At 35.2% G+C, this 27210-nt stretch overlaps 4 protein-coding genes across 5 annotated transcripts; 2 read left to right on the top strand and 2 right to left on the bottom strand.

Annotated features, from left to right (window-relative positions):
• Positions 1-1982: 1982 nt before the first annotated feature.
• LOC108813817 (jasmonoyl--L-amino acid synthetase JAR1) lies at positions 1983-5539 on the bottom strand. 2 transcript variants are annotated; one of them, XM_018586486.2, is made up of 5 exons: positions 5306-5539; positions 4310-4615; positions 4117-4218; positions 3005-3795; positions 1983-2674 (listed from the first exon to the last, which is right to left on the bottom strand). In XM_018586486.2, the coding sequence occupies exons 2-5, from the start codon at positions 4612-4614 to the stop codon at positions 2133-2135; spliced, it is 1740 nt and encodes a 579-aa protein (XP_018441988.1). In that variant the 5' UTR covers position 4615; positions 5306-5539; the 3' UTR covers positions 1983-2132. The 2 variants fall into 2 exon arrangements, with proteins under 2 accessions (XP_018441988.1, XP_018441989.1); XM_018586487.2 differs by lacking the exon at positions 5306-5539 and adding an exon at positions 4695-4839.
• A 5648-nt stretch (positions 5540-11187) lies between these two features.
• Positions 11188-11917, bottom strand: LOC108811202 (uncharacterized). Its single transcript, XM_018583246.2, has 2 exons — positions 11579-11917; positions 11188-11496 (listed from the first exon to the last, which is right to left on the bottom strand). The coding sequence occupies exons 1-2, from the start codon at positions 11854-11856 to the stop codon at positions 11478-11480; spliced, it is 297 nt and encodes a 98-aa protein (XP_018438748.1). The 5' UTR covers positions 11857-11917; the 3' UTR covers positions 11188-11477.
• A 4593-nt stretch (positions 11918-16510) lies between these two features.
• On the top strand, positions 16511-17977 carry LOC108806719 (putative F-box/kelch-repeat protein At3g17540). The gene has a single exon (XM_018578901.2). It carries the CDS (start codon positions 16568-16570, stop codon positions 17738-17740), a length of 1173 nt encoding a protein of 390 aa, XP_018434403.1. The 5' UTR covers positions 16511-16567; the 3' UTR covers positions 17741-17977.
• An 812-nt stretch (positions 17978-18789) lies between these two features.
• On the top strand, positions 18790-23926 carry LOC108813021 (protein SUPPRESSOR OF PHYA-105 1). Its single transcript, XM_018585444.2, has 8 exons — positions 18790-19015; positions 19158-20641; positions 20973-21130; positions 21425-22241; positions 22436-22582; positions 22723-23040; positions 23126-23185; positions 23306-23926. Exons 2-8 carry the CDS (start codon positions 19172-19174, stop codon positions 23495-23497), a joined length of 3162 nt encoding a protein of 1053 aa, XP_018440946.2. The 5' UTR covers positions 18790-19015; positions 19158-19171; the 3' UTR covers positions 23498-23926.
• Positions 23927-27210: the final 3284 nt, after the last annotated feature.

The following is a 27210-nucleotide window of genomic DNA, read 5'->3' as shown; positions in this document are numbered from 1 at the left end:
CGTCGTATTTAATTTGGTTTAGTCAAATTAAATTGAGGTTTAAAATAACTATTCAAATTAAGTTGGTGCTTTAAATGGTCCAGGTGAAAGTTCATGCTTTTTTCCAACCAAATTTGAAAGTTGATGATTTAAATGACAATTTTCCCTTTTTAAGAGCATGAAGTGATCAAGAAAGAACCATGTGATTTTTCTTAAGAAAACCTTTAGAACACATTTTCATCACATAAACAGGTTAAAAAGAAGGAAAAATAAATCTCTGTCACATTTTAGACTACACGAGTTCTTCTAAAAATACAACCAGGCAACATTATCTTCTTGATTTCTTTCTTAATTTCGTAATTCTTCTTTCCATTCCACCAATGTTTCCTCCGCTGTCTAGAACTTGTGGTCGTCTTAGAAGAAGCATATGAATTTTTGTTGTCTTCATCTTTTTCCATCAAAGCTTGTAGACTCGAACGGGGCGGCCGAACGTGCGCAGGAGAGAAAGGCAGCAGTTTGCGTTCGATGATGTGAGCAAAAGAGATGAGCTCGTAAGAATCGTAGAGTGGACTCTCGCAGTCCCATATTTTGTGAGCATGACCATCACTTGTCCTCTGTCGTAATACTGCGTCTTGTGAGTTAAAGCTTCCATGTGTGTTTGACATAACTGAAAGATTAAAAGAGTTTCTTTCTTCTCTATCTTGTTTTCTGACAGCAACAAAGAAACTATTGCTTTGTCTCTCGGTCTAAGGTTGTTTATATAGGGATTGAAAATCTGAGCTGGCAAGAAAGAATTTTGTGAATTGAGTGTGTGTGTTTAATTACGTAGGTAGTAAATTGTGAGGCGGTTCTATTATTTACTTAATACCATTCGCTTCTCAACGTAGAAATATGTATACATGTATGTGTATGTTCTGCATGCTGGTGGTATGTTACCACTCCTATCCAATAATTTCCAGCTAGCGTTTTACAAATAGGGGAAAAGATATTTACATTAGTATTATTTGGATTGCTTTCTAAAAATTACATTTTTGTTTTTCCTAAATGAAAAGATATGTTGCGCTTTATTATTATTTATCATCTATTTTGCTCATGAGAACTTAATGCAACAAAGAGTAAAGAGTTTGGTGTGGGAAAAAAAGAGGGCATGCATGAACCTGCGTGTGGTGGTATATATGTTGTCCAGTGAAAAAGAGATACACATAAGATATTCATCATCTTATTTTAGAAAAAAATATTCATCAGTATCTTATCGTATAAAGCAGAAAAGAAAAAGAAACACATGTTTAATATGTATATATAGATGAAAAAACTTATTATTTTAAAATATCGTAAATTTATCATTTTAAAACATCGTCGCATTTTATTATAGTAAATTAGTCCAAAATATTATAATAATTCACTTTCAGAGATGGGCTTGGATAGATTGGAATATAAAATATACCTCAAATTTTATCTACAAATTTACCTCAAAATTTCTATAACATATCTAGTATATAGAAACATTTTAAAGAATTGATTTAACTATATATGTTTTTAAAATACATTTATTATTTTGGTCGCACATCAAGTAAGAATTCCAAAAATAATTGTTCTTTAACTCTAGCGAACATAAGTTATGAATCTTCAAAAATAATTATATGTAGTAGAGTTCATAGACCGAATGAACGGATATGAAAAAAACTATTAATTGTGAGCAGTTTGGATGTTAAGCTGGATATGGAAGATCTATTAATTGTGAGCAGTCTGGATGTTAAGTCTCTAGCTATAAGCATGTTCTAATAATACATTAGTGCTAATCAGCTCATTAACGACAATATGCCTTTAGACATCAACATTACTAGGTCCTACCAGTGATGTCATAATCACGGATAGCTGCTGAGACTAAACCACACCACTATAGTTTTCTCTGCACTTACTCTATTGCGTAAATGATTATTGTTCTTGAAAAAGACATGTCTAGATCAGATTCATTCAACAATCTTATCTCGGATTGCACAAAATGCAAAGTAAAACCACGGTGATTAATACATATTTCTTCTACATAAAGATAAAAAGGTTTTTTTTGTTCCTTACACTGAATTTAATAACAAAAGTAAAACTTATCTATCAACAATAAAGATAACAAACAACTTTTCTTGATTTCACAACACTCACTCAAAAGCTGTACTGAAGAACCTACACACCACATTCTCACACAGAATCTGCAGAACCTTGGCATTACTTGGCTTCACACATCTTGGCATCTTAAACTGTCCAGCCGATGATCCAAGTCCAAGAAAATGTTCTTGAACCTTCTTGAAAGTTCCTTTCTCAAGAACTCTCAGCTCCAAAGCTCCAATAGTCTTGCATTTTCGAGAACTCATATAGCCAGCATCGATGAACCCTTTGTCTAGACAGTTGCAGCAGTCTTGAAGAACATCTTCGTTTGTCTCACCTGAGATCTCCCAGAATATAATGTAATGTCCTGGCTCTGTCGAGAGATCCACATGGCTTGAGAAGTCTATGACTTCGATCTTTTCTTCTGAGAGTCTCTTTGCTGCTGATTCTACTGAAAGCTGAAGGTCTCTTTCAGTATTCTTGTCGATGTTGATGGAGAGTATCAGGTTTCTCCTGCATATGAACTTGAGTTGCGGAGTCTTGTTGTAGAAACCAATGATCTTTACTACATCTCCAAGCCGGTATCGATACAATCCTGTGTAACGTGGAAAATATTGTATTAGATTTAAAGAACTATCCTCTCTGTTTTTCTCTGTTTTTTAATAGATAATGTTTTGGATTTTTTTTTTGTTTCAAATTACATTAAATTTTTGATTTTCAATATAAAATTTAATAATCTTTATTTTATATAGCTTTTAATATTCTACATATTATTTTTCCATTTTTCCATTGGTTAAACTATGATTAATTTAGATAGTTAATAGTGTTTTTGTTTAGAAAATATATATAATTAATTTTTCAATCTTTGTGCACAATTCAAAAGTGTCTAATAAAAAGAAAATGACGAGTAGAAGATAGAAAATACCTGCGTAGTTTGTGATGACAACCTCACACTCTTGTCCGATTTTAACCTCAGTTAAACCAACCGGCTCCTGCTCTCCTTCCCCTGTTTCAGACATAGGGAGAAACTCAAAGTAACCAAGATTAGGAATCACAGCAAATGTAGCTTCCTCTGGAGACAATCTCGGTGTAACGTTAGCAGCAATCCACCCCTCCGAGCTACCGTAGTCATGACTCACAAGAGGCAGATCACCAGCATAATGCCTCAGCTTCTTCACATATGGCTCCATGGAGCCAGTCATGATCCCGTAAACATACTTCGCGTTTGGGAACAGCGCAGGAATCAGCCCGTACCAGTTGCTCAAACTCAAACACTTGTTGCGTATGGTCTCCGCTAGCTCAGGGTTAGGAACTGCAAGGAGCTTCGACATTGCGGTGCGGACCGACGGGACGGTGATACGGCTGCTCAAGAGACCGTGTTTTATATTGGTAACGATCTCTTCCCAGACCTGTTCAAAAGTCCTAAAGGCGTGGACTAGACCGTGAGCGAAGGGGGCAAAGACGTATTGGACCTGGTCTCTGAAGAGGATTCCGGACAAGAGATGGCAGTACAGTGCTTGATGAACATCAGGACTGAAGATAACTTCGTCGGGACTACAGCAAAGGGACTGTATTGATCTCATCCCGGCTTTGAAGTTGGGGTTACGGTACACGTTTGTGGTTGCTGTTCCAATAGGGACACCTCCTGTTGATATGTATTGCTTGCTGCTGAAGATAAACTGCAAAGCCCTCCCATTGTCATCAATAGGGAACTCTCTGTACAAAATAAAAAAAATCATTAGTAGTTGTTTCTTTAGTAAATAATATATAAGAGAGATCCACCAATTTACACCAATTGGTTTTACGTTTGAAGTTTATTTAATTTAATATGCTATTAGAAGCCGATCTATTCATATCAATCAGCTTATCAATCCTTGCCTTTAGTAGTATATAAGAAAAATGGATCAATCTAGTTACTAACAATTGGTTTTAAGTTAAAAAAAAACACCATTTAACTTAATAGTTTCACTCTGTTCATGTAAATAGATGGATACAGAGAAAAGTGTGAGAATGTTGGGGGGAACATGATCACTATACCTGTTTCTGAAGGCAAAAGCAGTACGAAAGAGTTGTAGTGTGTTCTCCATTAACTCATCAGTGAAAGGAACAAACTTTGGACGGCCTTGACTAGTTCCAGAGCTGTTCAATCATAAGATTCTTGAGTAACATAAAACAGAAACAAAAACATAAAATGAGTTTTGTAAAAAAAGAAAAGAAAAAAAGAGGAAACCTTAAGGAGATGGCTGGAACGGGATGGCCAGTGAGAATAGGTGAAGTGTCACCATCGACCATTCTTTTGATGTAAGGCTCTAACTCAAAATCAGTGACTAATGGAACCAATGCTTTGAAATCTTCTTCCGGGTCTGTGGTGTCTCCTCCATCGATCCCAAAGTTACGTAAGTAAATGGCGGATTTGTTCTTGTGGAGAATCTCTTTCAAGGTTTGCTTCTGGACTTGATCAGCGTTTCTCGTCATTTCATCGAACTCGTCGATGACTCTGTTCATGTTGAAAGTCTCAACCTTTTTTTCCAACATCCTAAAATAAGAAACAAATTTTTTTTTCAAAAGTGAGGAAAGAACATTTTGATCAAAATAGCAGGAGACCAGTCCATTACCACCAGATTCTAAAATTTAGCAAAAAGGCGGCAGTTGGTTCTGACAGATTTGCAGACAGCTAAGAGAAGAAACAGAGAGAGAGAGATGATAGTAGTAATTAAGGAAGGAAGAAACTTTAAAGCTCTTTTATGTATCTGAGAATACATAAAGAGAAAGTTTTTATTTAAAAAAAAAAAAAGCAGGAAATTAAAAGAACTTTTTAGCAGATTTTTTTTTTCTTTTTTTCTAAAGGGATGAAACGGTGTTCTAGAACCCAAGCGATACTCTTTGTGAGAAGAAGAAGAAGAAGGCGTATGGAAAAAAACTGAATAAAGACACGACTCTTGATGATGCTGAATCACACTTATTTTCTCGATAAAGATTTGAATCAATAATCGAGGAACCCATTAGTTTTCTAGAGTTTACAATCAGAACCCATGTCGGAATCTATGAGATTGTGAGCAGAAGTAAAAGAGAATACAACTTTGGAATCTATCTGAATAAAAGTAGGAGAGAGAGACCAAAAAGTCAACGAGTTGGAGCCGTTGAAACTGTTCTTTTCCTCCGATGAAGAAGACACGAATTACATGAAGGAGTGATAAAGCGGGAGAGAGAGAGATGAAGAGAGTACCTGTCTGTTGTTGCTGCGAGCTCTGTAGCTTGGCGGAAGATAGAGAGAGAGAGAGAGAGAGAGAGAGAGAGAGAGAGAATTAAAGAAAAATTTAGGAGTGAGAGAGAAGTTGAGTGATTGTAGAAAAGTCAGAAAATCTGTGAATTTATAGAGTGGAGAAGAAGAAGTTTGATAGTTTGAAGTCCTCGATGATGAATCAGTGAAAGACGTTACTTAGTTTTTTTTTGTTTTGGTCTGAGTGTTCCAATACTTTGCCGACGGTATTTAATTTATTTTTTTTCCTTCCGACCAAACTTTTGTTTTTTTTCGGTCCAATCCCATTAAAGTACATTCATATGTAATGCCAATAGTTGTTCAAGAAAAAAAAATGTAACGCCAGTATTTTATTTTAACCGGGTTACTTACTATAGGTTCTTGGGACTCCAACTTTCATGTTACAAGAAACCAAAATTATTCGCATTTGGTTAACATATTACATCGAGTGTAAATATCTAGATAGAACCATTTGTTTTTCTGTTTTCTTCTGTTCTTTTTTTTTTTGAGAAAAAAAAATTCTTCTGTTCTTCAAATCACAATATATAATACATTAAACATTAGTACTCTTATCAGTTTAGGAATAGCCGACTTCTTTTTTTTTAAGGAATATCCAACTTCTGAGATCTATAGTTTATTCTTGATTGTTGGTTTTATATATTGTGTAACATGTTATACTGTTTTCAGTGATATAAAACTTCCATTTTGCTTATAAATTAATTAAAACGAAGCTGAAAACAAAGTTTAATTTGATCTTCTCAATATAACAAAGATATCATTTTAAAGTATATTAAAAGTTGGAAATCGCGTTTTTGCATTATCAGTTCCAAAGATATCTGTGGAGAAAAAAAATTCCGAAGAAGTTTAAACATAGTGAGCAAACAAATATTATACATGCATGACAACTGAACAATAAATGTCTAGAGGTAAAATCAGAAGTTTATACATGGGTTTTATTATACATGCATGACAAATCAACAATAAATGTTTGTACGTTATTATATTATTCATGCATGATGACACAGCGCTGGTGTATTTCTCAACAAAATTTATTTTTTTATGATTTAGTTACATTTTGGTTCTGGCTCGACAACAAAAGAAATCATACTAGTTGGGAAATAAATAAGAAACGTTGACTAGGCAGGAATTAAAATAACAAATGTCAATGAAGTTACGAGGTAAAAGGATCCAACACGTCAAAAAATATAAGTTACAACGACATCTAATTGTTCAAGATCTTTCTATTATTCGAGATCTTTAGAATACTAGTCGAAAAAAAAATCTTTTGAATAGAAATCGAATATTTTGGTGGACTTTTTATTTAATTATTTTGGAGGATTATAATTAGATATGAGAAGAAAATGTCCCTCTGGATCGCATTTAGTAAGACTAAAATGCGCTCCCTTGCATGTCGCGAGTGCCGTCCAGTTATTTCGCCTCGTCTCCTATAAATTTTTGTGGGTCACATTCTTTACGTTTTCCTAACTTTCGCCCCAAATGTTTTCTGAAATTGCGAGAAATGCTGGTTTTAAGTGGGCCTTAATACGCTTTTCCTAAAAGAACAAAAAAATAGCCAGGTTCATTAACAGACCACAAATATTACTACCCACTGACGCATTACTACCCACTGACGCATTAAAGCTTTAAAAATTACTTCCCATACAGCTGCTGCTTAAACTATTTTTTAAGCTATGAGTCATATGAGTAATGACTTGTGAGTATGACTATCAATGATTCAACTTCGCTTAAGTTCGATTTTTCTTTTAATGTTTTCTTGTAAAGCAGTACTCAAGATAAACTAAATCAATGTGAATACGTTTGATGCAAGACCATTTTTGGCTTTCATTTTAATTCAACGACTAGTATATTTCATCCATGCTACGCATGGGTATCTTTCATTGCTTTTTAATAAACTCAAAATATCCTTTTCTTTGGTCTTAACTAATAATAATAACTTTTTAGTTTAAGTTAACGTAGTACCCACAAAATCAATAATTATTTTGCATAAACGTAAATTTGAATATTTTAAAAAATTATGGTAACATGATATTTTAGTATATCTCTATTAGTGAATTAAATGTAGTAAAAGAATATGCATGCTTTAGATATTATACTTGGTCGACCAATAATAGTATAGATGTAAACATACTTAATTAATTATTTTATTTTATTTTTTGTTTTATAAAGTTTCACCTCAGGCATATTTAGACGTGTTTGATGAAACTGTTTGAAACCATTTTATAAACAAATTTGTTTTCCGTATATGGGAGTTTCTTAAAAATATTTTGAATTGAAAAAACTAATTTGTTGGAGAAGTGATTTTAATGTAGAATTATGAGGTACAGATCTTGCATATAACCGTTCAAGTAAAACAATTTTTCTCTCTTTATTTTCGTTGTAAAATGGACATGAGTTAAATTGTTTTGCTCAATTTAAAAAAAAAAAAAAAATTTGCCAGAGTGAAGCATAAACCATATGTCAAAATGAGATTGATTGGTCGAGTGAGTTGTAGTATATAATGAATGTTTCAAAATTTTTGGAAATTATGTTGTGTTTTAGCTTTTTCTTTCTTTCTTTCCAGTTCAAGATTTATCTTCGGTTTATTTTTCTATAAAGCAAACCGTTCCTTTGTTGCTAATTCACAATATTCAAAATTCAATCAATTATGATTAGTTGGACCAATCACGTCAACAATAAATTATAACATTATATTCTTTTACGAATTGATATATTATGTTTACAGTATTTCAGCGTTTCAGTCGTTCGAATACGTAAGCGCACTCTATACTCGCGGTTAATACAAAGTGATTATGATAAGACGAACGACTAAAGAACACACAGTTCCTCATTAAAAAGGCTGACATACGAAGTGATTATGATAAGATGAATGAGTAAACGACACACAGATCTTCAATAAGCATAGATATATATATTCTAATAACCATACATATTGCTGTCTCTATGCATTTGTCATTAGCTAATCGAATATTTTTGACCATAGTTGGTCCCATATGAGGCATGGATTATATTATGTTGCCTCGCTTTACTTACAGACATCTTATTATATGTTGTTTACCTTTACAATTACCCAATGTGATTATATACGAAAACGATTAGAAAGTATCATGATTTTGGTTTTACTAGTGTAAGTCTCTAATTACCCAAATTTCAACAGCATAATATTATTTCGAATAACCAAGTTTGATAAATAACCATCTGGTGATACAAATATCTTCCAAAATGATTGCTCATATGATTATTGCTATTTGATTTTCTCACGTATATAATTTAGAATTTTTAAATAGAGATCAATAACATCGATGAATAAAACACGCTACAAAGGTCTAATTACACGTAAATTCATTGCAAAAAGGGTCGTACTAACTCAATAACGCGATCAATAACTGAGTAAAAGGTGAGTACATGAATTATGTAAGCAAAAGTTTCATGAATTAAAAGGATAAGTACATTTAACAAAGATAAGAAGCTCGTAAGTTCACGTACGTATCAGATTATTGATCCTTGACTCTTTTTTAACACTTTTTTTTAACACAAGTTGATCCTTAACTATATTTGACATTTTGATCAGTTTCCTCATCTATTCTATAAATCAATCGATCATATTCTAGTGGCGTAAGTTAAAAAAAAAAAAATATTCTAGTGGTTACGTTATTATAACTCCCTTTTTCAAAATTGATAACTTACATTAAACAGCTCCGAGTTTTAAAATATTTATTTTAAAATTATAAATTCGAATCATAAATTAATAAACTAAATACTCTGTTTCAAATTTTGATATATTTGGGGAACAGTGCGTCGTATCTCTAATAATAACAAAACATATAATATAAATATATAGATATGTGTGTTTGTTACTATTAACTGTAATGTAATGCAGTTTGTAAACATTCGAAATTTTAATGCATAATAAGAAAGACCGGTGTGATGACTCATGACTCTATTGCTCGTAGTCACTACTCATTAGTGACAACTGACAACTGACAAACCCAAACTTCTTTCTTGTACAGTGACTAAAAATGGCTTTTGCGAAACTGACCCCTCATTTAATACGCAATTACGTTTCCGGTCACTTTTGTTTGTTTTAAAGTAATCTTCTCCATGTCGATGATAGATAGACCCATAGTGTGAACATCTTTTACGTTCGACGGCTAGCCGAAATTTATAAAGATTTAACACTTTTTTTTTTAAGATTTAACACTTTATATTATACATGTAGCTGTCTCATGTATTTTAGAAATGTTCTCTATATCGTGGAATATTCGACCGACCGTATTTTTTAATTAGCTATGAAAGTTTTAATTCTAAAAACTATGTTGGCTGGTGAGTTTTGGTTTTGTTTCCTAATCGAAGAGCCGATTCTCGATCATGCATAGTAAATTTACAATAGGTCTCCGAATTTTTTAAAAAAAATCTACATAGACATAAACCACAAAAAAAAATTTTAGATCCCCAAAAAATTTTTTTACATAGATATTGCAATAAACCTCCAAAATCTCAGAATCAACCCGACCTTATGATTTTGTGTCGACCAAGGTCAGTTCCGAACTGCCGATCCAACAATTTCATGCGAGTCCAATTATTAATTTATTCAAGTTCAACATAACTAACGGTATCAAGTTGTGAGAACCAAAAAGTTTTATAAACGTGGGTTAGGTTATGGACGTAAAATTATTATTTAGATGATTGATTGAGAGAGATTATGTAGGTGTTACCGGCTGTTAATCATGGTTACATGTTATTTTTTGGTCACCTACCGACCATGGAGAAGTATATATTAGTCTTGTGTTTGGGCCGGGCCTACTGTTCGTGTCAAATATTTTAGGTTGATTTGACTGGGCTTTTTGGGGCCAATATATTGCATAACTTGGAGATGTTTTTTAATGCATGTTAAATTTATTAATCATCAAAAAGGTGTTTATGTACAAAACATGAATACAAATTAGTAAAATTATTTGGAATAGAAATGGTCAGACCGATGCGTTACCCAGAGGAAAAAAAACAGAGATTGTATTTTTCTCAGATCAGATAAACGAAAATGCTACTCGAAAATCGGCTCGTCTGACAGTATTGATTTAATTTAAATAAACAGCCAACAAAAAAAATTAGTGAAATTCAATTTAACTTTACCCATCATGAGTTGCAAACTAGTGTTGAAGCAGTTTTCTTAACCTTGGGTTTTCAAAGTATTTTGTAGACAGAATCCAATTTCCAATAGTTTTATCAATGACGACCTAACTGATCCATATGGTGAGACATCCGGTTATGTCTTCCCTCATTCTTTTTCTCCAAATGTGCTATATGGATACCTGGAATGCTAACCTCAATAGAATAGATGTTAGCAGGCCATAAAATATGACAGGAAGGTGATCTACATTTGCCTTCCAATCTGAAGTGGAGACTGGTTGCGGGATGAACATAAGGGGTTATAAGAAACTTAATTTGTATTTTTGAATAAAAAATGTAAGAATAATATTATAATATAATAAACTATGGATTAATATTTTTAGTAAAGGTTATGTCATATGTTTTAGGATTTTCTAATGTCACTAATTGAATTTTTATTTATACTAATATAGCATTGAGAGAAAGAGTTTAGTTTACATCGATCTTTTTCTTAAACACACAATTTTCAAAATATTAAAATATTTTTTTAGAATTTATAGTTTTTATCCTTACATAAAAAAATACTTGACTTTTTCAAAACATATGAAAACCCATATTTAGAAGAAAAAAATTCTTATATATATTGGTGTGTCCATTTCTGTTGGGTTCTTCGAATTCTCATTTGTGATGTGAGTTGTGTCATTAAACAACTAAAGTACTAAACATACTCAAAATCAGTAGAAATAATCAAATAGTACAAAATATCGGTGACCTCTTTTCCATGTTAGGATAGAAAAGAAAATTGCATCTCAGCTGTAGTGATACAAATAATACACGTACGTTCTTTACAAAGTGAATACTTAAAATATTACAATTATGGGAAAACACTCTTCATCTTTTCCATCTTTTCGTAATGCTCAATAATACCAAAATTTTGATTGCAATAAACAAAAAGATGATTGCTTTCAGATTCTAGGGCAAACACGTATACAAGATCACCTGTCACGATGATCCTTCACATTTTCCTGGAATGCCTGTGCATCATAGACATAAAAAATGTGATGATAAACACGAACATATAAGGAGCTACAATAATCTAAACAAAGTTATGTTCACCTGAATTCCTTAGCCATGGGTTGAAGTACGTGTGTCCTTTTCTCCATCAGCTTTGTTTCCTTCATAAACCTCTTGTTTGCACGTGCTCTGGATTCACGAATCTCATGCGCAACATGATCTCGTCTCTCTTTCTCCAGATTCTTATCATCTTCGTCGTCCTTCGTACAAAGCTGAGAGAGAAGCACCACCATGAGATTTACATCCACCAAAGAAGCAGCTGCTACATCTTCTCTTCTCTCCTCCTCCTGCTCGTGTTTAGCTTCACGAGATGAATCCATAGCCCGAAAAGAAGTCAAACAAAAAGAATACAGTTATTTTGGAACTTTTGGTCCCAAGGATTAGCCGTCTTTAGGACAAAAGACTTCTCTCTTTATGTGGCTTATTATAGTAAGTAACTAAGTTAATGATGTACAACTACATGAATAAATTTGCAGTTTTATTGTGTGGCTGTTGTATTTTTCCCCCTTGGAGATTTGATGGAAGAGAAGTAAAGCTTCTAAAATTTGTTAGTCAACAGACCGGTGAGGAACTAGCGATTAGAACCGAATGTTTTTTTACAGAGCTGATCATGAGCCAAAAGTTCATAAATTACTAATTTTAGATGCCAAAACTAAAATAGAAAAAATTTATAATTTAGCACCAAAGCCTTATAGTATGTCATTGTAAGTATAAATTTTCATGCAGTCAACTACATATATAACGTGGTGCACCAAATTCAACAAAAGAAAAACTACATAACGCCGCACATGCTTTCTCAACATACATGTAAGTTCTAAATGGGTGATGATATAAAAGGTTGAATTGTCCGCAGATTGTAAACTGGTTTATTGCAAAACCAACCAATTAATCACCCAAATAAATGATTTGTTTTACGAGGAAGAAGATGAAGTTTAGTCTAGTGTTTCTTATTTTTCGTTCTTTGATGTTTACAATTTTTACCAACCTTAATTCATATCGATTCCAAGGTGTGTTGGATGGGTAAAGCTAAAATACAACTTCAAAATATAATCACCCTAGCTAGAGATCAATGTCACATCCATATTCCACACCACTCAGTTTTTTTTTTGTCATCTAGTAAACTTGTATTGAATTCAACAAAAGATTACACCGAGCCGGTAAAGGTTTGTAACCTTTCGGGAGTCACAAACCTACGAGGTAAAAGTAACTTCCTGGGGACAAAGTTTGAAACATCCACTGAAATACTAAACCGAAAGAAGGGAACAAAGCTACCTAGCCTAAATTAGAGAAACATGGTGTAATCTAGGTAGCAAAAAAAAAAAAAGAGTATTTGCAGCGTGTATACAAAGATTATGCCATAATTAGCTCCTTGCCCATTTAGGTTTTTTATCTTTTATTTTGAAACTTAGCTGACCATTATACCCCTACTGCTTCTTCGATATTTCTAACTAAGGCATCTCAATCTTTGTGATTACCCAATTTCATACTCAACCTCAACCTCGTTTGTCAGACAAATTACTATATTTTGTTATTATCATTATATCCCGTAACTAAAATGTTCGCTTCCGTTTCTATTCGCTTTGGCTATTTGCAGTGTTGTTTTTTTAAAAAATCTAAATAGAGTTGTTCTTCTTCTTTCTTTGTTTAGTCTCTGTTTTGGGTTGAAATAAATAAATTTCGTTTTAGTCTTATTTGTTATAAACTGTTTAGTCTCTGTTTTAGTTTGATTCATTGTTCAGCCAAGGACCTTCGTGTATGTATCGGTTCAAGCTCGCTTCCAAGTTCTTCGCCTCTGCTCGTTGTCACCAACCACAGCCACCGTGCTTCCTCCACGATTCTCCATCTTCTTCAATCTCTGTCGTGGCTCTGCTCCTCCGGTTTCTGAGTCTCCGTGCGTCTCCTCTTCCTCACGAAATCAAGCTCGAGCCCAAGTCTCCACCGGAGCTCCAATCGGACCAATCCTCTTCGTCGGAAACAAGTCACGCTGCCGCGTCTCGTCAGCTCCTCCACCGTGACAAGCTCTGTTCATGTTTATCAATGGAGATGTTTCTTCATTTTGCAAGATTGGTCCCTTAACTATTTATTTCTTTGTTTTTGACCCCGGTACTTTTAGATTTCTAGAAAGGACCTCACGAATTGACCCATTAAAAGTTCAGACCCCCTTGTAATTTCCGATTGGTCCTTAAACTTCTGGATGCTTTCAATTCGGCCCCAAACTTTGTAAAGTTCAATAATAACCTTGCGATTTTTGCCCTCAAACTTCTCAAGTGTGCATTCCAAACCTAGTATTTATATGCAATTATGCATGTAAATGCAATATATACATCTAAATGCATACTAAAATGATAAAAATGAACTAAAATATAAATCTAAAATTCATCAAACCCTTTTAGCTTCTAACCTATATCAAGCCTACAAAATTTCGAACACTAAATAAACATAAGGACATTCAGCTGTAGTGATGTCCCGGATAACATGGTTCGCTGGCCGTCGGTGTCTGTCTATGTTTGATTTCCTCTTAGGGGCTTGATATATATTGAACTGTTACAAGTGGATTTTTTTTTTTATTAATTGATCCTCTGTTACAAGTGAAGTTAACAAACTAAAACGACTCGACCCCTCCCTTTTTAACAATACTAATAAAAGTTTAAACATACTGATATCATCCAAGTTTGATTACTAAAATATTTAGCCTTAACAAAACAAACTATCAGGCTAACATACCAAGTAACCGACCAACTAAGATGCAATCTTATAACAGACACTTCATTATACCAACGGTTACAAGTGAATTTAGCAATCCAAAACGACAAGACACATTGCTAAGCTCATGTTTTAACCATCCCGAGAAAATATAAATAGATATTGCTATTGTTCAAGGTTTGTTAGACTGTTACTAAATTTTTTAGCCTTCACAAAACGAATTGGCTGGCTTACATAACAAAGAACCGACCAATGAAGATGCAACCCTGCAAAAAAAAATTATTACTAAAAAAAACAAAAAAAAAACTTTCACACAGAGATGCTAACAGCTTTTCACTACTCATCAACAACTTCAGCACCCTCTGTAATGCTCCCTTCAAAGGATGTCTTTTTCCCCCTCTCACAACAATTGCTTATCCCCACTCCTTTCGGTTTACTAGTCAAAGCTAGCTTCATCATTTGTGGTCGACTGTTAGCATCAAAATTTGGATCTCGTACTTTTTTGGTGTTCCTCTCAACTGATTCCAAAAGGTCTGAATCCAATTCTTCACTAGTATTTATTTTTTATTATTGATAACTAATATTATGTTTAGCTGAATTCTGAAGGTTTTCTCGAGATAATAATATTTTAAAAAAATATCTCCATACTTTTCTAGAGCACTTATCTCTTGTTTAATTACACAGTTAATTTTCATTTGTTATAATCTACAAAAGGCTTGTTAACTCATATAATTATAACATATTTAAATATAACTTATAGATACATATTGTACTCTTTACATCCAAAACTGGATTACACTACAAACAGAGCATACAAAAAAATGCTAAAGCAACCTTTAATATATTTAATATGCTAATGAAAAGCTTAATTGGCTACGATATTTTTATTGTCGGCTATTAAAATAATTAGTGTATCTAATAATATTTTTATCCATCAACTCTTAAAATTTGAATGTTAACTTCCCGAATACCACTTCTTTCGTTTTTATTTTAACAGAAAGGAGTCTTAATGTTAAAAGAAGAGAATTATAATCTCAACTACACGGAACTGAGTTGTCCAAGCTTGTTTCTTTCCCGTCGCCGTCAAGAACAAGCCTACTCTGGAGCGCCTTGCGGGGACATACGTCGGCCTCCGAAAAAGATCCAACTCCAAACTCTCGCTGCTGCCACTGCTGTCTCAAATTCCGAACCACCACGAACTACCCCTCACTTATGGAGGGAACCACCATCCCTTTTAACACATCCACCGACAACGAGATCCACTTTCATCGTTGACAAACCTCTTCTCCGATGACTAATATGCGGTTTTTGGCTCTTCCCCCACCGTCCTCGAAACGGAGATTTGATATCTCATGATTTTATAGGTTTTTAGTAATTCATTTAGTTCATATTTATCAATTTAGGATGCATTTAGATGTATATATTACATTTGTGTTCAATTGCATTTGACAGGTTCTAGGACGTGCATATGGAAGTTTGGGATGAAAACACAAGGTTATTCTCGCAAAGTACAAAGTTTATGGGCCGATTCGAAAACATCAAGAGATGAGGGGCTATTGTGAAATTACAAGGGGTCTGGTGTGTGAAATCAAAAGTATGGGGTTAATTCGAGAGGTCTCTTCTCGATTAGTAAAAGTATGGGGCCTAAATGAAATAACTCAGAAATTGGAGGACCTAATGTGCAAATAGTCTAAATCCCACCATTGTTGCCCGTGTTTCTTCCATGACGAGACAGAGACGGCGATCTTGTGACGGTGAAACGGAGAAGGCGGCCACAAGCTGAGACCAAGAGGAGGCCGTGATGAAAGAGCTTCGCCGTGGCTGAAGAATTGCAATTGAGAGTTGTCAACTTGGAGCCGCGGCGGATGAATAGACAAACTTCTTCAAGATTCTCCTTTCCACGAAATCGTTCATGTCATAATTTTCAGTTCTTTCATTTGCCCATTTTCTCATAGTTTAATGATTATAATTTTTTAGTTTAATGATTATTAATCCCTCATTATAGTTTTTTAGTGTCTAACCTAAACCTACCATCGACCTATTTGTTCTATTTTGTTTAAATTGACGGAAGGATAGTAACGTAATTTAAACTCTGCTAGTTGTAATCTAAACCCCACATAAAATATACCCTAGGTAGTTTCCTAATTACTCATTTCTATTTGGATTTTAAGCTAATTCACTCCAAAAAAAAAGAACAAAAACAAGTTATAAAACTAATGGGCTTTGATAATAATAAGTTGTTGGGCCTTCAAATAAAACTAGTGGCAATAACTTTGGTTATCGAGAGAGATCCTTGGTAAACCTCGTAGACGTGAGACGAGGAAGAAGATGACGACGATATCGGATCTCCCAAACGATTTGGAATCGGACATACTTTCTAGGGTTCCAGCGAAGTCTCTATGGGAATTGAAATCGACTTGCAAACGATGGTACGCGTTGTTCAGGGATCGGAAGTTCGCGGAGAAGAACAAGAAGAAGTTAGGTGAATCGGTGAAAGAATCGATGTTACTGAGCGATCTTAGGGTTTACGCAATCGCCGGCGGAGATCTCCTCCTCCAAAAAAACAAAAACGGATCTATCGAGTTTACAGGTAAACTCACAGATCTAAATGGTTCAAACGATTTGAAAATCAATGAGATATTTCACTGCGACGGTTTAATGTTATGCTCGATGACGAGTAAACTTGTGGTTTGGAACCCATGTACTGGTCAGACTAGGAGCATCGAACCCGGGACTTGTTGTTACTCTTACGATGATGCATATGCTTTAGGATACACCACTTCTTCTACTGGCCATCGTAGCTACAAAATCTTGAGACGTTTTTATCGTCAAAACGACAAGAAAGTGTTGGGTGAGATGTATGATCTTAGCTCCGACGGTTCGTGGAGGGTTCTTGATGATACCTTTCCTCCTCTTGGCTACTCCGTGAGTCCCAACGGCGTGTCTTTGAAAGGAGACGCTTACTTTGTTGCTCCTCGAGACAAAGTAAATGATGTTTTCTTGATCACAAAATTCGATTTCACAACCGAGACGCTCGTGCGTCTCTCTCTTCCGTTTCAGAGTCTTCATCCTTGGGATAAAGCGTTTCTTTCGGTCGTTAGAGATGAAAAAATTGCCTTGTTATACGTTTGTAAATGCGAAGGGGACATGAGTATATGGATGACCAATAAGATTGATGATGAAGCTAAAGACCTGTCGTGGGGGAACGACTTTGTCATGAGAATCGGTTGTCATAGAACCAACTTGTATTTCGGAAGCTTCTTGTTCGACCAAGAGAATAGAGTGGCGGTACTGTCTTGTGCAGCACTGGGTCGAAAATATTTTAACAGAATCTTCGTTGCTGACGACAGTGACAAGTATACGGATAAACAAGTTTATGAAGCTAAGACATCTGCTTTCGATTGGCCACGTCTCATCAGTTATGCTCCGAGTTTGGTTCACATTCCGAAAAGTACACCTAAGAGGAGGCATAAGAAACAGAGGTTGTTAGCTATCCCTTAAAAAATGAATTACTCTCTTTCTTTTTGTTTTTTTCTTCTCGTGTTGGTGATGTTCTTCTGGTTTGTTTCGGTTTAGTCGACGCTTGATTATGATTTTCTTGTTTTCCTTTTTGTCTATTGGATCCTTTGTTCAAGTACTGTACAATGTCCAAGCTTGTACCCAATTCCGCTTCGAATGTTTCATCTTGGAGAGAATGTCATGTAGATTTTAATATGAAACTCATGGATTCTGAATAGATTTGACATGTAGCAAAAAGAAAGTTCTTACTTGGCTTCTTAAAACTCATGGATTCTGAATAGATTTGTTAAAGGAATATTATAGTGATGAAAAGAGATAGAACCTGTTAGGAGAGAAAAAAAAAGAGTGTGTTTAAATAAGGAAGAAAGTGTTGCTTGCGCAACATAATCTCTTCTCTCTTTCTCAAAATTCAAATCATATTTGGGGGGGGGGGGGGCATAAGAATGGCCTTGTGTATAACACAAACCGACCTCTTGATTTTTCAAAACGGCCCAGCCCATAAAGTATATTAGCCTTGGCCGAGTATTTATTTTTAAATGTAATCATTCGTCAGTAGTATATCGTGGCCTGTTAATCTCCACACCTTTCACGTGAGACCCCCCTCTCGAAATGGAGAATAGATTAAGCGACGTTGACGTGTTTTAATCTCCTCCTCTTAAACAAATATCCCCCCCCCCCCATGCAAACATTCTTAATACCCTCGCCTTTTCTCACTATTTACATATCTGCCCCTACAGCCAGCCCTATTGCTTCCTAAAGAGGAAAGCCCAGAGTGGCATATACCGTAAATAACACCAAAAAGCAGCACCGTCTCTGTAGCTTAAGTCACTAATCAACGTAATCCCGTGTGTTGTTAGTCTCTTTAATCACTTGTTAAATAATTGGGCAGCCAGACGGGAAAAAAATCTTTCTCTTTTCTCTCGAAAAGGTAATATATAAAAATAAATAAAATAAGGTTTGGAAAATCCTCCGCCAGAAAAAAGGGAAAGCATATCATTAAAATATGTGGCTTCAAAGCCTAAATAAATAATAATTTAAAAAAAAAAATATAAGGAACGAAGAAGAAGAAGAAGATGAAGAAGGAATGATTCTAGTGTGTGTATGAGAAAGAGAGATTCATTCTGTGTTTCGAGTAGATATTATTTTGTTTCTCGAAGTTTATAGATAGCCTCACACCTTCCTGAATTGGTTTCTTCGCTTAATGGATTCTCAGCCGATTCGCTCTATGATCATCTGATTGTGATCTTTCCGTATCTGGTAACCGATTTGATTTTCGCGTATTTATCGTTTTCGTGTGTTGTATACTTAGCTGCTGGAGATTTTAGGTTATAATAATAATACGTTTGAATTTGAACATGCAATTGATATATCTGATGCGATTTTCGATTGTTAATATTAGGTGATGATAAGGCGATGAATGCGATGGAAAGAGTGGGTGGTGAAGAAAGAGTGGGGAGTAACAAGAACGTGGAGTTGAAAGGAGGAAGAGTGGATAATGATGTTCCTTGCACGATGGTGACTACTGATTCAGAACCTGGGAGGAGCGATTGTCCTGGAAGCTCAGCTCCTCCTCCTCACAGGAATCTTCTTGTTGATATCAACAACAAGCCTCCTCCTGAGGAATCTCCAGGAGCTAAGATCTCCGTCGAAGAGCTTACTTATAGAGCTGCTGTTCAAGGGAGTAGTCATAATCATAATCATAATCATAATCATAATCATATGGAGAGTTCTAGGGCCGCTGGCAAGTTTGAGCATCTCTACCGTCTCGGCTCTTCTGCTGCGTTTAGGGGAGGAGGAGATGGAGGAGATGTCGATTCTCAACCTCGTGATATGGATCAGATGTTGTCGAGGATCAGGCAGCAGCTCGCGGGAGCTCCTTCCGAGAGGCAAAACTTGAAGCCTTTTGTGAACAAGAGGAGCGATCAGAATCTCGAGGCTTTCTCCGAACGTCTGAGAGCAGCTGGTGGGGAGAACGGCGTTATGAACGGGCCTGGATGGATCAACGACGGTGTCCAGTCCAAAACGCCGTTGAGTTCTTCCAGTTTTTCTCAGCTGATACTTAAACGAGCTATGAAGGGGAAAGGTGTAGTTGGTAAACACCAGGAAGCTCCTCCTCCTCCTCCTCCTCCTGAGTTTGTTTGTGATCAAGATGGTGTATGCAAGGATAAAAAGTTGGATAATAGCAGCAGCAAGTCGCCTCTTGTTGCTCATGATCCCTCGTTGCCTCTAAAACCAATCCCCAAAGGTCATAATGGGATTGTATCGAATGGTGAAGGGAATCATACTATTTCTTCTTCTTCTTGTGGAATCAGTTTGAGGGAGTTTATTAGATCGAGTTATGGTAAACGTGAGAAACGACACAGCCTTTCTCTATTTAGGCAGCTGGTGGAGCTGATTGGCTCAGCGCATTCACAAGGATTGTTCTTGCTGGAACTGAGACCATCCCTTTTCGCCTTGGTCCCATCCAAGAAACTTAGATATAATGGTACTTTCGGAAAGAGCAGTATAGAATCGGATGTTGACGAAGATTTTAATAGGAAGAGGCACGTGATTCAGGAATCATCTACTGGGGGTAGGGGTTTGAAGAAAAGAAGAATGGACTTGAATGCTCCAGGGAATCAACTTCAGGCCACTTCAAGTGGGAGACCTTTGAAAAGGAAAAGCCCCTTGATTGATTTAAACGTGGTTGATGTACGTAATCCAGACAGTTGTGAACTTCAACAGCAAAACTATATCAAACATTTAGGCGTGCCTTCGGTGACGAGAAAACAGTCTATGTCCACATGGCTAGAAGAGCAATGGTATACTTGTCCAGAGGAGATAAATGGAGAAGATATCGGAGAAAAGTCAAATATATACGCCCTTGGTGTTCTTCTGTTTGAGGTAAATATATATTACCGGTTTTGTAGTTGTGATAAGTTTTTTTTTCTAATTCCACAAAGGATGTAACATGTCCTCATTTTGTATTACTGGCCATATAGTGCTTATGTGTTTTACTTTCTTTCATGTTTTTCTGTGAGCTAGCGGGTTAGGCTTTGGGTAGTTCCATTTCTTTTTCAGTCTTTAATTGGTAATCGTGAAATTGCTTAGTCCGCCTTGTCCTTTGAATCCCAGAGCTAGTATTTGCAGTAACCTGTCAGTTTTTAGTTTGCTTGTTGACCCTTTGATGTGAAGATGCTTACTGAAAGCTCTAGCTTGACCATGGTTGTTTCAGCTGCTATGCCATTGTGAGTCTAGTGAGATGCATGCTGCAATGATGGCAGATTTACGTCATCGGATTCTCCCACCCGCATTTCTCTCAAGATACCCAAAGGAAGCTGGATTTTGTCTTTGGCTTCTGCATCCTGAACCCTCCTCCCGACCAACAGCTAGGTATTAAGATGAATGCTACTCTATATGTATAATCTGGGGGGTATGTACTAGAAGTGGTAACGGAGAATGTGTGGGCCCTGGACTTGAGTTTTCTTTATATATATTATTACAACCGTAAATATATAATTTATTCAATTTTCAAAGAGTCTTGAGTCGTCTATAAGATTTCTTTGCTGGATGCCTTCAAACTTTACTCAATGTTTTCCCTCATTATTGTGAAGATTCAGTGTCATGTAACTGTGATTATCTTCTTGATTATTTTTATGTTCTCAGTCTCTTCTGTTCCTTTGACAGAGAAATACTAAAGTCTGAGTTGATATGCGAGGAGGACTCAGTTAAATCGACTGCTGCTGATGAGGAGATATCTGAGCTGTTACTTCACTTTTTGTCTTCACTTGAAAAGCAGAAGAAGAAAAATGCATCTAAGCTTTTGCAAGACATCCAGACCTTGGAGGATGATATCAAAGAGGCTGAGCGAAGATATTCTTCAAGAGCATCTGTGGTGACATCGCATGAAGCTATTGAACGAAAAATGCAATCATCTCCCGTAGGCGAGCGCTGTACAACTACTTCTGTCGCCTTGTTTGTACCAACTGCTAATACAGACAGGCTGATGAGTAATATCCGTCAACTTGAAGAGGCATATTTCTTCATGAGACAACAAATGAAGTTATCGGATTCTGCGGCTAGTGCCCGTTCTGACAAAAGCCTTCTGAAGGACCAGGACAAGTGGTCTGAAAGCCAAAATAAGGATCAGGATACGAGAACCAAAGGAAAGTCTTCAGACCAACTTGAAGTGTTTTTCGAGGGGTTGTGCAAATTTGCTCGGTATAGCAAGTTCGAAACCTGTGGGACGATCAGAAGTGGAGACCTTTTAAACTCTGCCAGTGTGGTCTGCTCGCTAAGTTTTGACCCTGATGAGGAACACATAGCAGCAGCTGGGATATCAAAGAAAATCAAGATTTTTGACTTCAACGCATTTATGAATGAATCTGTCGGTGTTCATTATCCACTAGTAGAGATGGTCAACAAATCGAAATTAAGCTGCGTTTGCTGGAATAGTTACATCAAAAACTACTTGGCCTCGACTGACTATGATGGTGTAGTCCAGGTGCGTATGGTTTCTCCTGTCTATATCATGCTACAATCTTTCTTTTTACCATCCTGTGCTCTTTTCTTCCTTTTTGGAAACGTAAAAATGTTAATCATGTGATAATATATAGAGATAGAGCTGTCTGAGCGACCGTGAAAAATGCATTGGTCATGGTTTTCAGTTGACATTTTCTTACTGTGTGGTGAATGCAGATATGGGATGCTGGGACTGGACAAGGATTTTCCCAATACACAGAACACCAGAAGAGAGCCTGGTCAGTTGATTTTTCTCCATCTGACCCGACAAAATTTGTCAGCGGAAGTGATGACTGTTCGGTAAAGCTTTGGAGCGTCAATGAGGCACGGTTCTCTTTCTCTTTTATCTCATAGTACTGCTAGCATTTTATTTTTTATGTTAGAAATTATGATTCTCTTCTCGGTTTGGATTTATGACTATCCAAAAGCAATGGAACTTATATTATTTTCTGGTGGGTATGCAGAAACGGTCATTAGGTACGATCTGGAGTCCAGCAAATGTGTGTTGCGTGCAATTCTCTGCATATTCCAATCATTTACTGGCATTTGGGTCAGCGGATTACAAGGTCTATTGCTATGATCTTCGGTATGTCAAAACTCCTTGGTGCACATTGGCAGGCCATGAGAAAGCTGTTAGCTATGTTAAGTTCGTGGATTCAGAGACCATTGTCACTGCTTCCACTGATAACTCTCTCAAGCTTTGGAATCTCAACAAGACAACTTCCTCTGGGTTGTCTCCTGGTGCTTGTTCAATGACGTATAAAGGACACACAAATCAAAAGGTAACTCTAAAACTTGATTCTATTCCACCTTAACTTTCTCCTTTATTAGTTAAGTTCTGATGTCTAATCTTTTACCGGAATACAGAACTTTGTCGGCTTATCGGTCTTGGATGGATACATAGCCTGTGGTTCAGAGACCAATGAGGTATTTATTATATACACATCGCCTTTAGGATACTTAAAAGTTTCTTATGGGTGTACATGTCAACTGCGCCTAGTTTGCTTATAAAAAACGTTCTCTACTTGGATTTTGTTTCCTTGTCAGGTATATAGTTACTATAGATCGTTACCAATGCCAATGACTTCATACAAGTTTGGATCAGTGGATCCCATATCTGGAAACGAGTACTTTGATGACAATGGACAGTTTGTGTCGAGCGTCTGTTGGCGAAAAAAGTCGAATATGCTTGTAGCTGCGAATTCTACGGGAAACATGAAGCTACTAAAACTGGTTTGACATTGTGGCACTGGACTCCTCTTTGAGTAAGTTCTTTGGAAAGAAAACGTTTTGACTTTGAAGCGACTGTTTTTGTCCTGGAAACTGTGATCCTATATATGACCATATGAGAGTTCATGAAAGACAACCAAATCTCAGAGAAGTTGAAGCTCAAAAAAAGCTGTTTATGTCTGTGATAGTATTCTTCATGTTAACTCTATATATGATTAGTTTGAGATCAAAGTTCGCTGATTCTTCGGAAGTTGGTTCAGATTTGGTCTTAGCACAAGTTGTGCATCAATGTGTAATGAGTAGAGGTATATAATCTGTACAAGTGTTTTCTTTAATTATGTAATTGTTGTTGGATATTTACTGTTGTCGGATAAATAGAGAGAAAAGAGTTCTCTGATTATAATTTTCACAGCTGAGTTAATCGAACATTCATGGCTACTTCTCATTTTCATTTTTCTTTCAATAAAGCATATTCTTTTTTTTTTTTTGAACAACCAACAAAGTTCTATCATCAATCTTATATGGCTAAAGTAATGGCACTCGCGATTCACAAGCTACCGCAAGAATTTTTTTTTTTTTTAAATAAATTTCTGAGATCACTAAATGGTGAGAAATCAATTCATTATTTCTGAATACTGATGATAGAAGCGGTAAGGCCATTGTCTTAACTTCCGCAACAATTGTAAAAGTGTTTCTAAATATAGAGAAAGTTGAGAGAAACGCATTGATTTGTGACTTCATCTCCATGTGCATACGATGTTTGCTAGTGTGATCAAGTCCTTAGATAAACAAAAATGTACTAGAGTATGGCGTTGATGAGGCGCACATGGGTTTTGGATTGGCTCTCGTCATTGTTCCAATGATTGTTACAATTCATTTAAAAAAAAATAAATAAAATCATAAATTTGGTTTGCAATTTAGACAAAAAACATTAGAAAAACCACATCCTCTTGTTGGCTTTCAAAAAAATCAACATGTTATCTTTCCTTGGAAGCAAAATCTTACATCCATTTGGTTCTACTTCTATCCATCTCTTGCAAGTCATGTTTCACATTAGCCAAGGTAAGAATCTTTTGAATGTTCGTCTTGCAACAAGTCCGGACAAACAAATTAAAAAGAGAGAAGAAGATGGTTTTGTGGATTCGATAGAAAACGAATCAGGCATAAAATCGACAGTGAACTGGCATACTATCATTTTGGACACTTGTTCATCATGACACTAGCAGTTATATCTTTCATCTTTTTTTTCTGATGTATATACGCTATTTTATTTATCCTGCAAAGTACGTGACCAAACATTGCTAATAGAATTGGACCATAAGAGGCAAATTGGGTTAACAGGGCACATGGCTGCTTCACAAGTCTATTACTGCATCCTATTCGTTGTCCCTCTATTTCAAGCTCTCTGTGCTAACCGTTAATTTCTTTCTCTAATAAAACATATATACCATGATTTATTGTCTTGGAATACTTTATTGTCTCTTTCACAACTTCAAATCTTATGCATCTAAGTTTATTACCCAAATGTTGGTATGTAGAATACTGATTTATAGGCCACATATCCTGAAAGAGCTTACGAGATAGAAATGTTTACTCGTCATATATAAATCTATAGACGGTTGAGAAAAAAAGGAAAATATTATGCACAAAGTTAAGATGACACACTGATTACATTTACTTGTTAAGCTCTCTGATTTTTTAATAATTTATTTTTATAATAACGAGTATCATTCTATTAATTAATAATTTAATATGCAAATGTGTATTTCTCCACACTCTTCAAATACCAATTTGAAAATCTAGCCGAGTATCATGATTGAATAAGTCAGAGAGGCAGGGATCATTCAACTATTCACCTCACATGTTTTGTGTATCTTTCCTTCTGTATCACATGCTGTATGAAGCTTTTTGTATGTTTATATCAGTTACCCTTCAAAAATGCAACTTGAGAACGTTTCACAATTTTGAAATTCGAATTTTTCTATCTTTTGAAAAAGGTAATCCTACCTTATTTCCAACTGCAACATGCATGTTCGTGTAATATTTAAAAGATTATTATATCTGAAACATATGAAATGATTGATGTTACTGATCCAACGCCTAATATCTCTAACGAGTTTGTCAAATAGTCACCTAATAAAGATTACACCAATCATTAAACCATAATTATAAATATACGGCAGATTACTCATATCTTATATATTCAACAGCCGACGTACTCCAAATTAAAATAGGCCAAGTATAATCATATACGTACTCGTCAAAATAACTATAAATTATGTGGCATAGAGTGGCACAATGTAAGTTGATCAAAGAAACTCACTAAGATGATTCACAAACAATTAATCGAGCTTAATTTATTTGCTTCCTGCTCAAAGAGTTGGCTAGGTGCCTTCAAAATAAGTGTACTAGTTACAAAAAGACAATTTTTTTTTAGATATTAGGGTTCTGAATTATTATTAAAACGCAAAGTCTTTGGGAACCATAGAAAAGGACATAACGTCTTCAAACATAAAAAAAACGACAAAACACGCAGGATAGAATGCAGTAAAGACACACAAACACGCATGATAGAATGGAAGCAATTAAGCTGCTGGACGGATGATGAGGTGAATCACGCCGTGCGACGGGTTCCTTTCCACTTCAACGACGGTAAGTGGGCCGTCAAGAGATTCCAGCCTAGCCGCAACTGCCTTGTACGTACACTTTTACATTTACAATTCCTATAGACTAAAATTTTATAATCCATTTAAGTTTATTCATTCTGCGAAAGGTGCAGGTTATCACCTAGTATTATATAGAATGTTGTTGTTATCTTTCACCACAAATTCTCAATATTACTACAGATTTTAACTAATACTATAATATTTGCTCTTAAAAGATATTAGCTAACTAGTTATTCAAAAGAATCAAAACAAAACAATATATATGAGTTCTGAGTTTGGGCTAGATTTTGGATTTTATCCTTTACAAACCCCTTTTCTCATAAAGGAAAAAATAATAAACGGACCTTCCTAAGATAGATAGAGATAAAGTTGAGTGAGTTTTCCTTGTAAAGGTTTATGGTGCTTTATATAGTCAAATATTCGAGGGCTTCAACAATAAGTAATGAAAGTGTGTTTTTCGAATCTTTTGTTTTTAGTATAATTAGGTGGTTACCTGCAAATTTGCGAGTATATATTGTATGAAAATATATATTATATATAGAATGTCGTAATTTTTTCATAAATTTGATATAAAAATAATTGATGAATAGTTAACAATGACAAATGCTTGTAGAATTATATATGTAATTATTATATTAACTTCTCCAACACATCTTATGCATCTTCTTAGACCTCTTTTTTTTCCTTACTATTTTGTTATTTTTCTAAATGTTTTGCTAATGTTTTCCTATATTTTTCCAAATATTTATTTCTCTCTCTAAATAGTAATACAAACCATAGAATCAATGAATTACAACTTAACATTTACACAAAAAAAACAAAAAAAAACAATGAATTTCGTCTTATAATTCTTTTCAATCATAATATTACCTTACTTACTAGATTATTTGACTTAAATACAAAATATTTTTAATCTGACCATTATAAGATATTACTAATTATTATAGATACGAAAAATGTTTAATATGAATATGAAATTATTATATCAATTTCTATAAATTGCCTTTTATTCATTATTTTATATAGTATATAAATATAAAAAGAATTGATAAAAAA

Source organism: Raphanus sativus, chromosome 6 (assembly GCF_000801105.2).
Source record: "Raphanus sativus cultivar WK10039 chromosome 6, ASM80110v3, whole genome shotgun sequence".
NCBI lineage: Eukaryota > Viridiplantae > Streptophyta > Magnoliopsida > Brassicales > Brassicaceae > Raphanus > Raphanus sativus.
The sequence above is the reverse complement of the archived record's forward strand: the minus strand, read 5'-3'. Positions and strand labels throughout refer to the sequence as shown.

Coding starts and splice junctions, on each gene's coding strand:
- LOC108813817 (XM_018586486.2), bottom strand. CDS start 4,614: ATGTTGGAAAAAAAGGTTGAGACTTTCAACATGAACAGAGTCATCGAC. Junction 3,796..4,116: donor GCTTTTGCCTTCAGAAACAG/GTATAGTGATCA, acceptor TATTTTGTACAG/AGAGTTCCCTATTGATGACA. Junction 2,675..3,004: donor TGTCATCACAAACTACGCAG/GTATTTTCTATC, acceptor CACGTTACACAG/GATTGTATCGATACCGGCTT.
- LOC108811202 (XM_018583246.2), bottom strand. CDS start 11,856: ATGGATTCATCTCGTGAAGCTAAACACGAGCAGGAGGAGGAGAGAAGA.
- LOC108806719 (XM_018578901.2), top strand. CDS start 16,568: ATGACGACGATATCGGATCTCCCAAACGATTTGGAATCGGACATACTT.
- LOC108813021 (XM_018585444.2), top strand. CDS start 19,172: ATGAATGCGATGGAAAGAGTGGGTGGTGAAGAAAGAGTGGGGAGTAAC. Junction 22,583..22,722: donor AGCTTTGGAGCGTCAATGAG/GCACGGTTCTCT, acceptor GTGGGTATGCAG/AAACGGTCATTAGGTACGAT. Junction 23,186..23,305: donor GTGGTTCAGAGACCAATGAG/GTATTTATTATA, acceptor TTTCCTTGTCAG/GTATATAGTTACTATAGATC.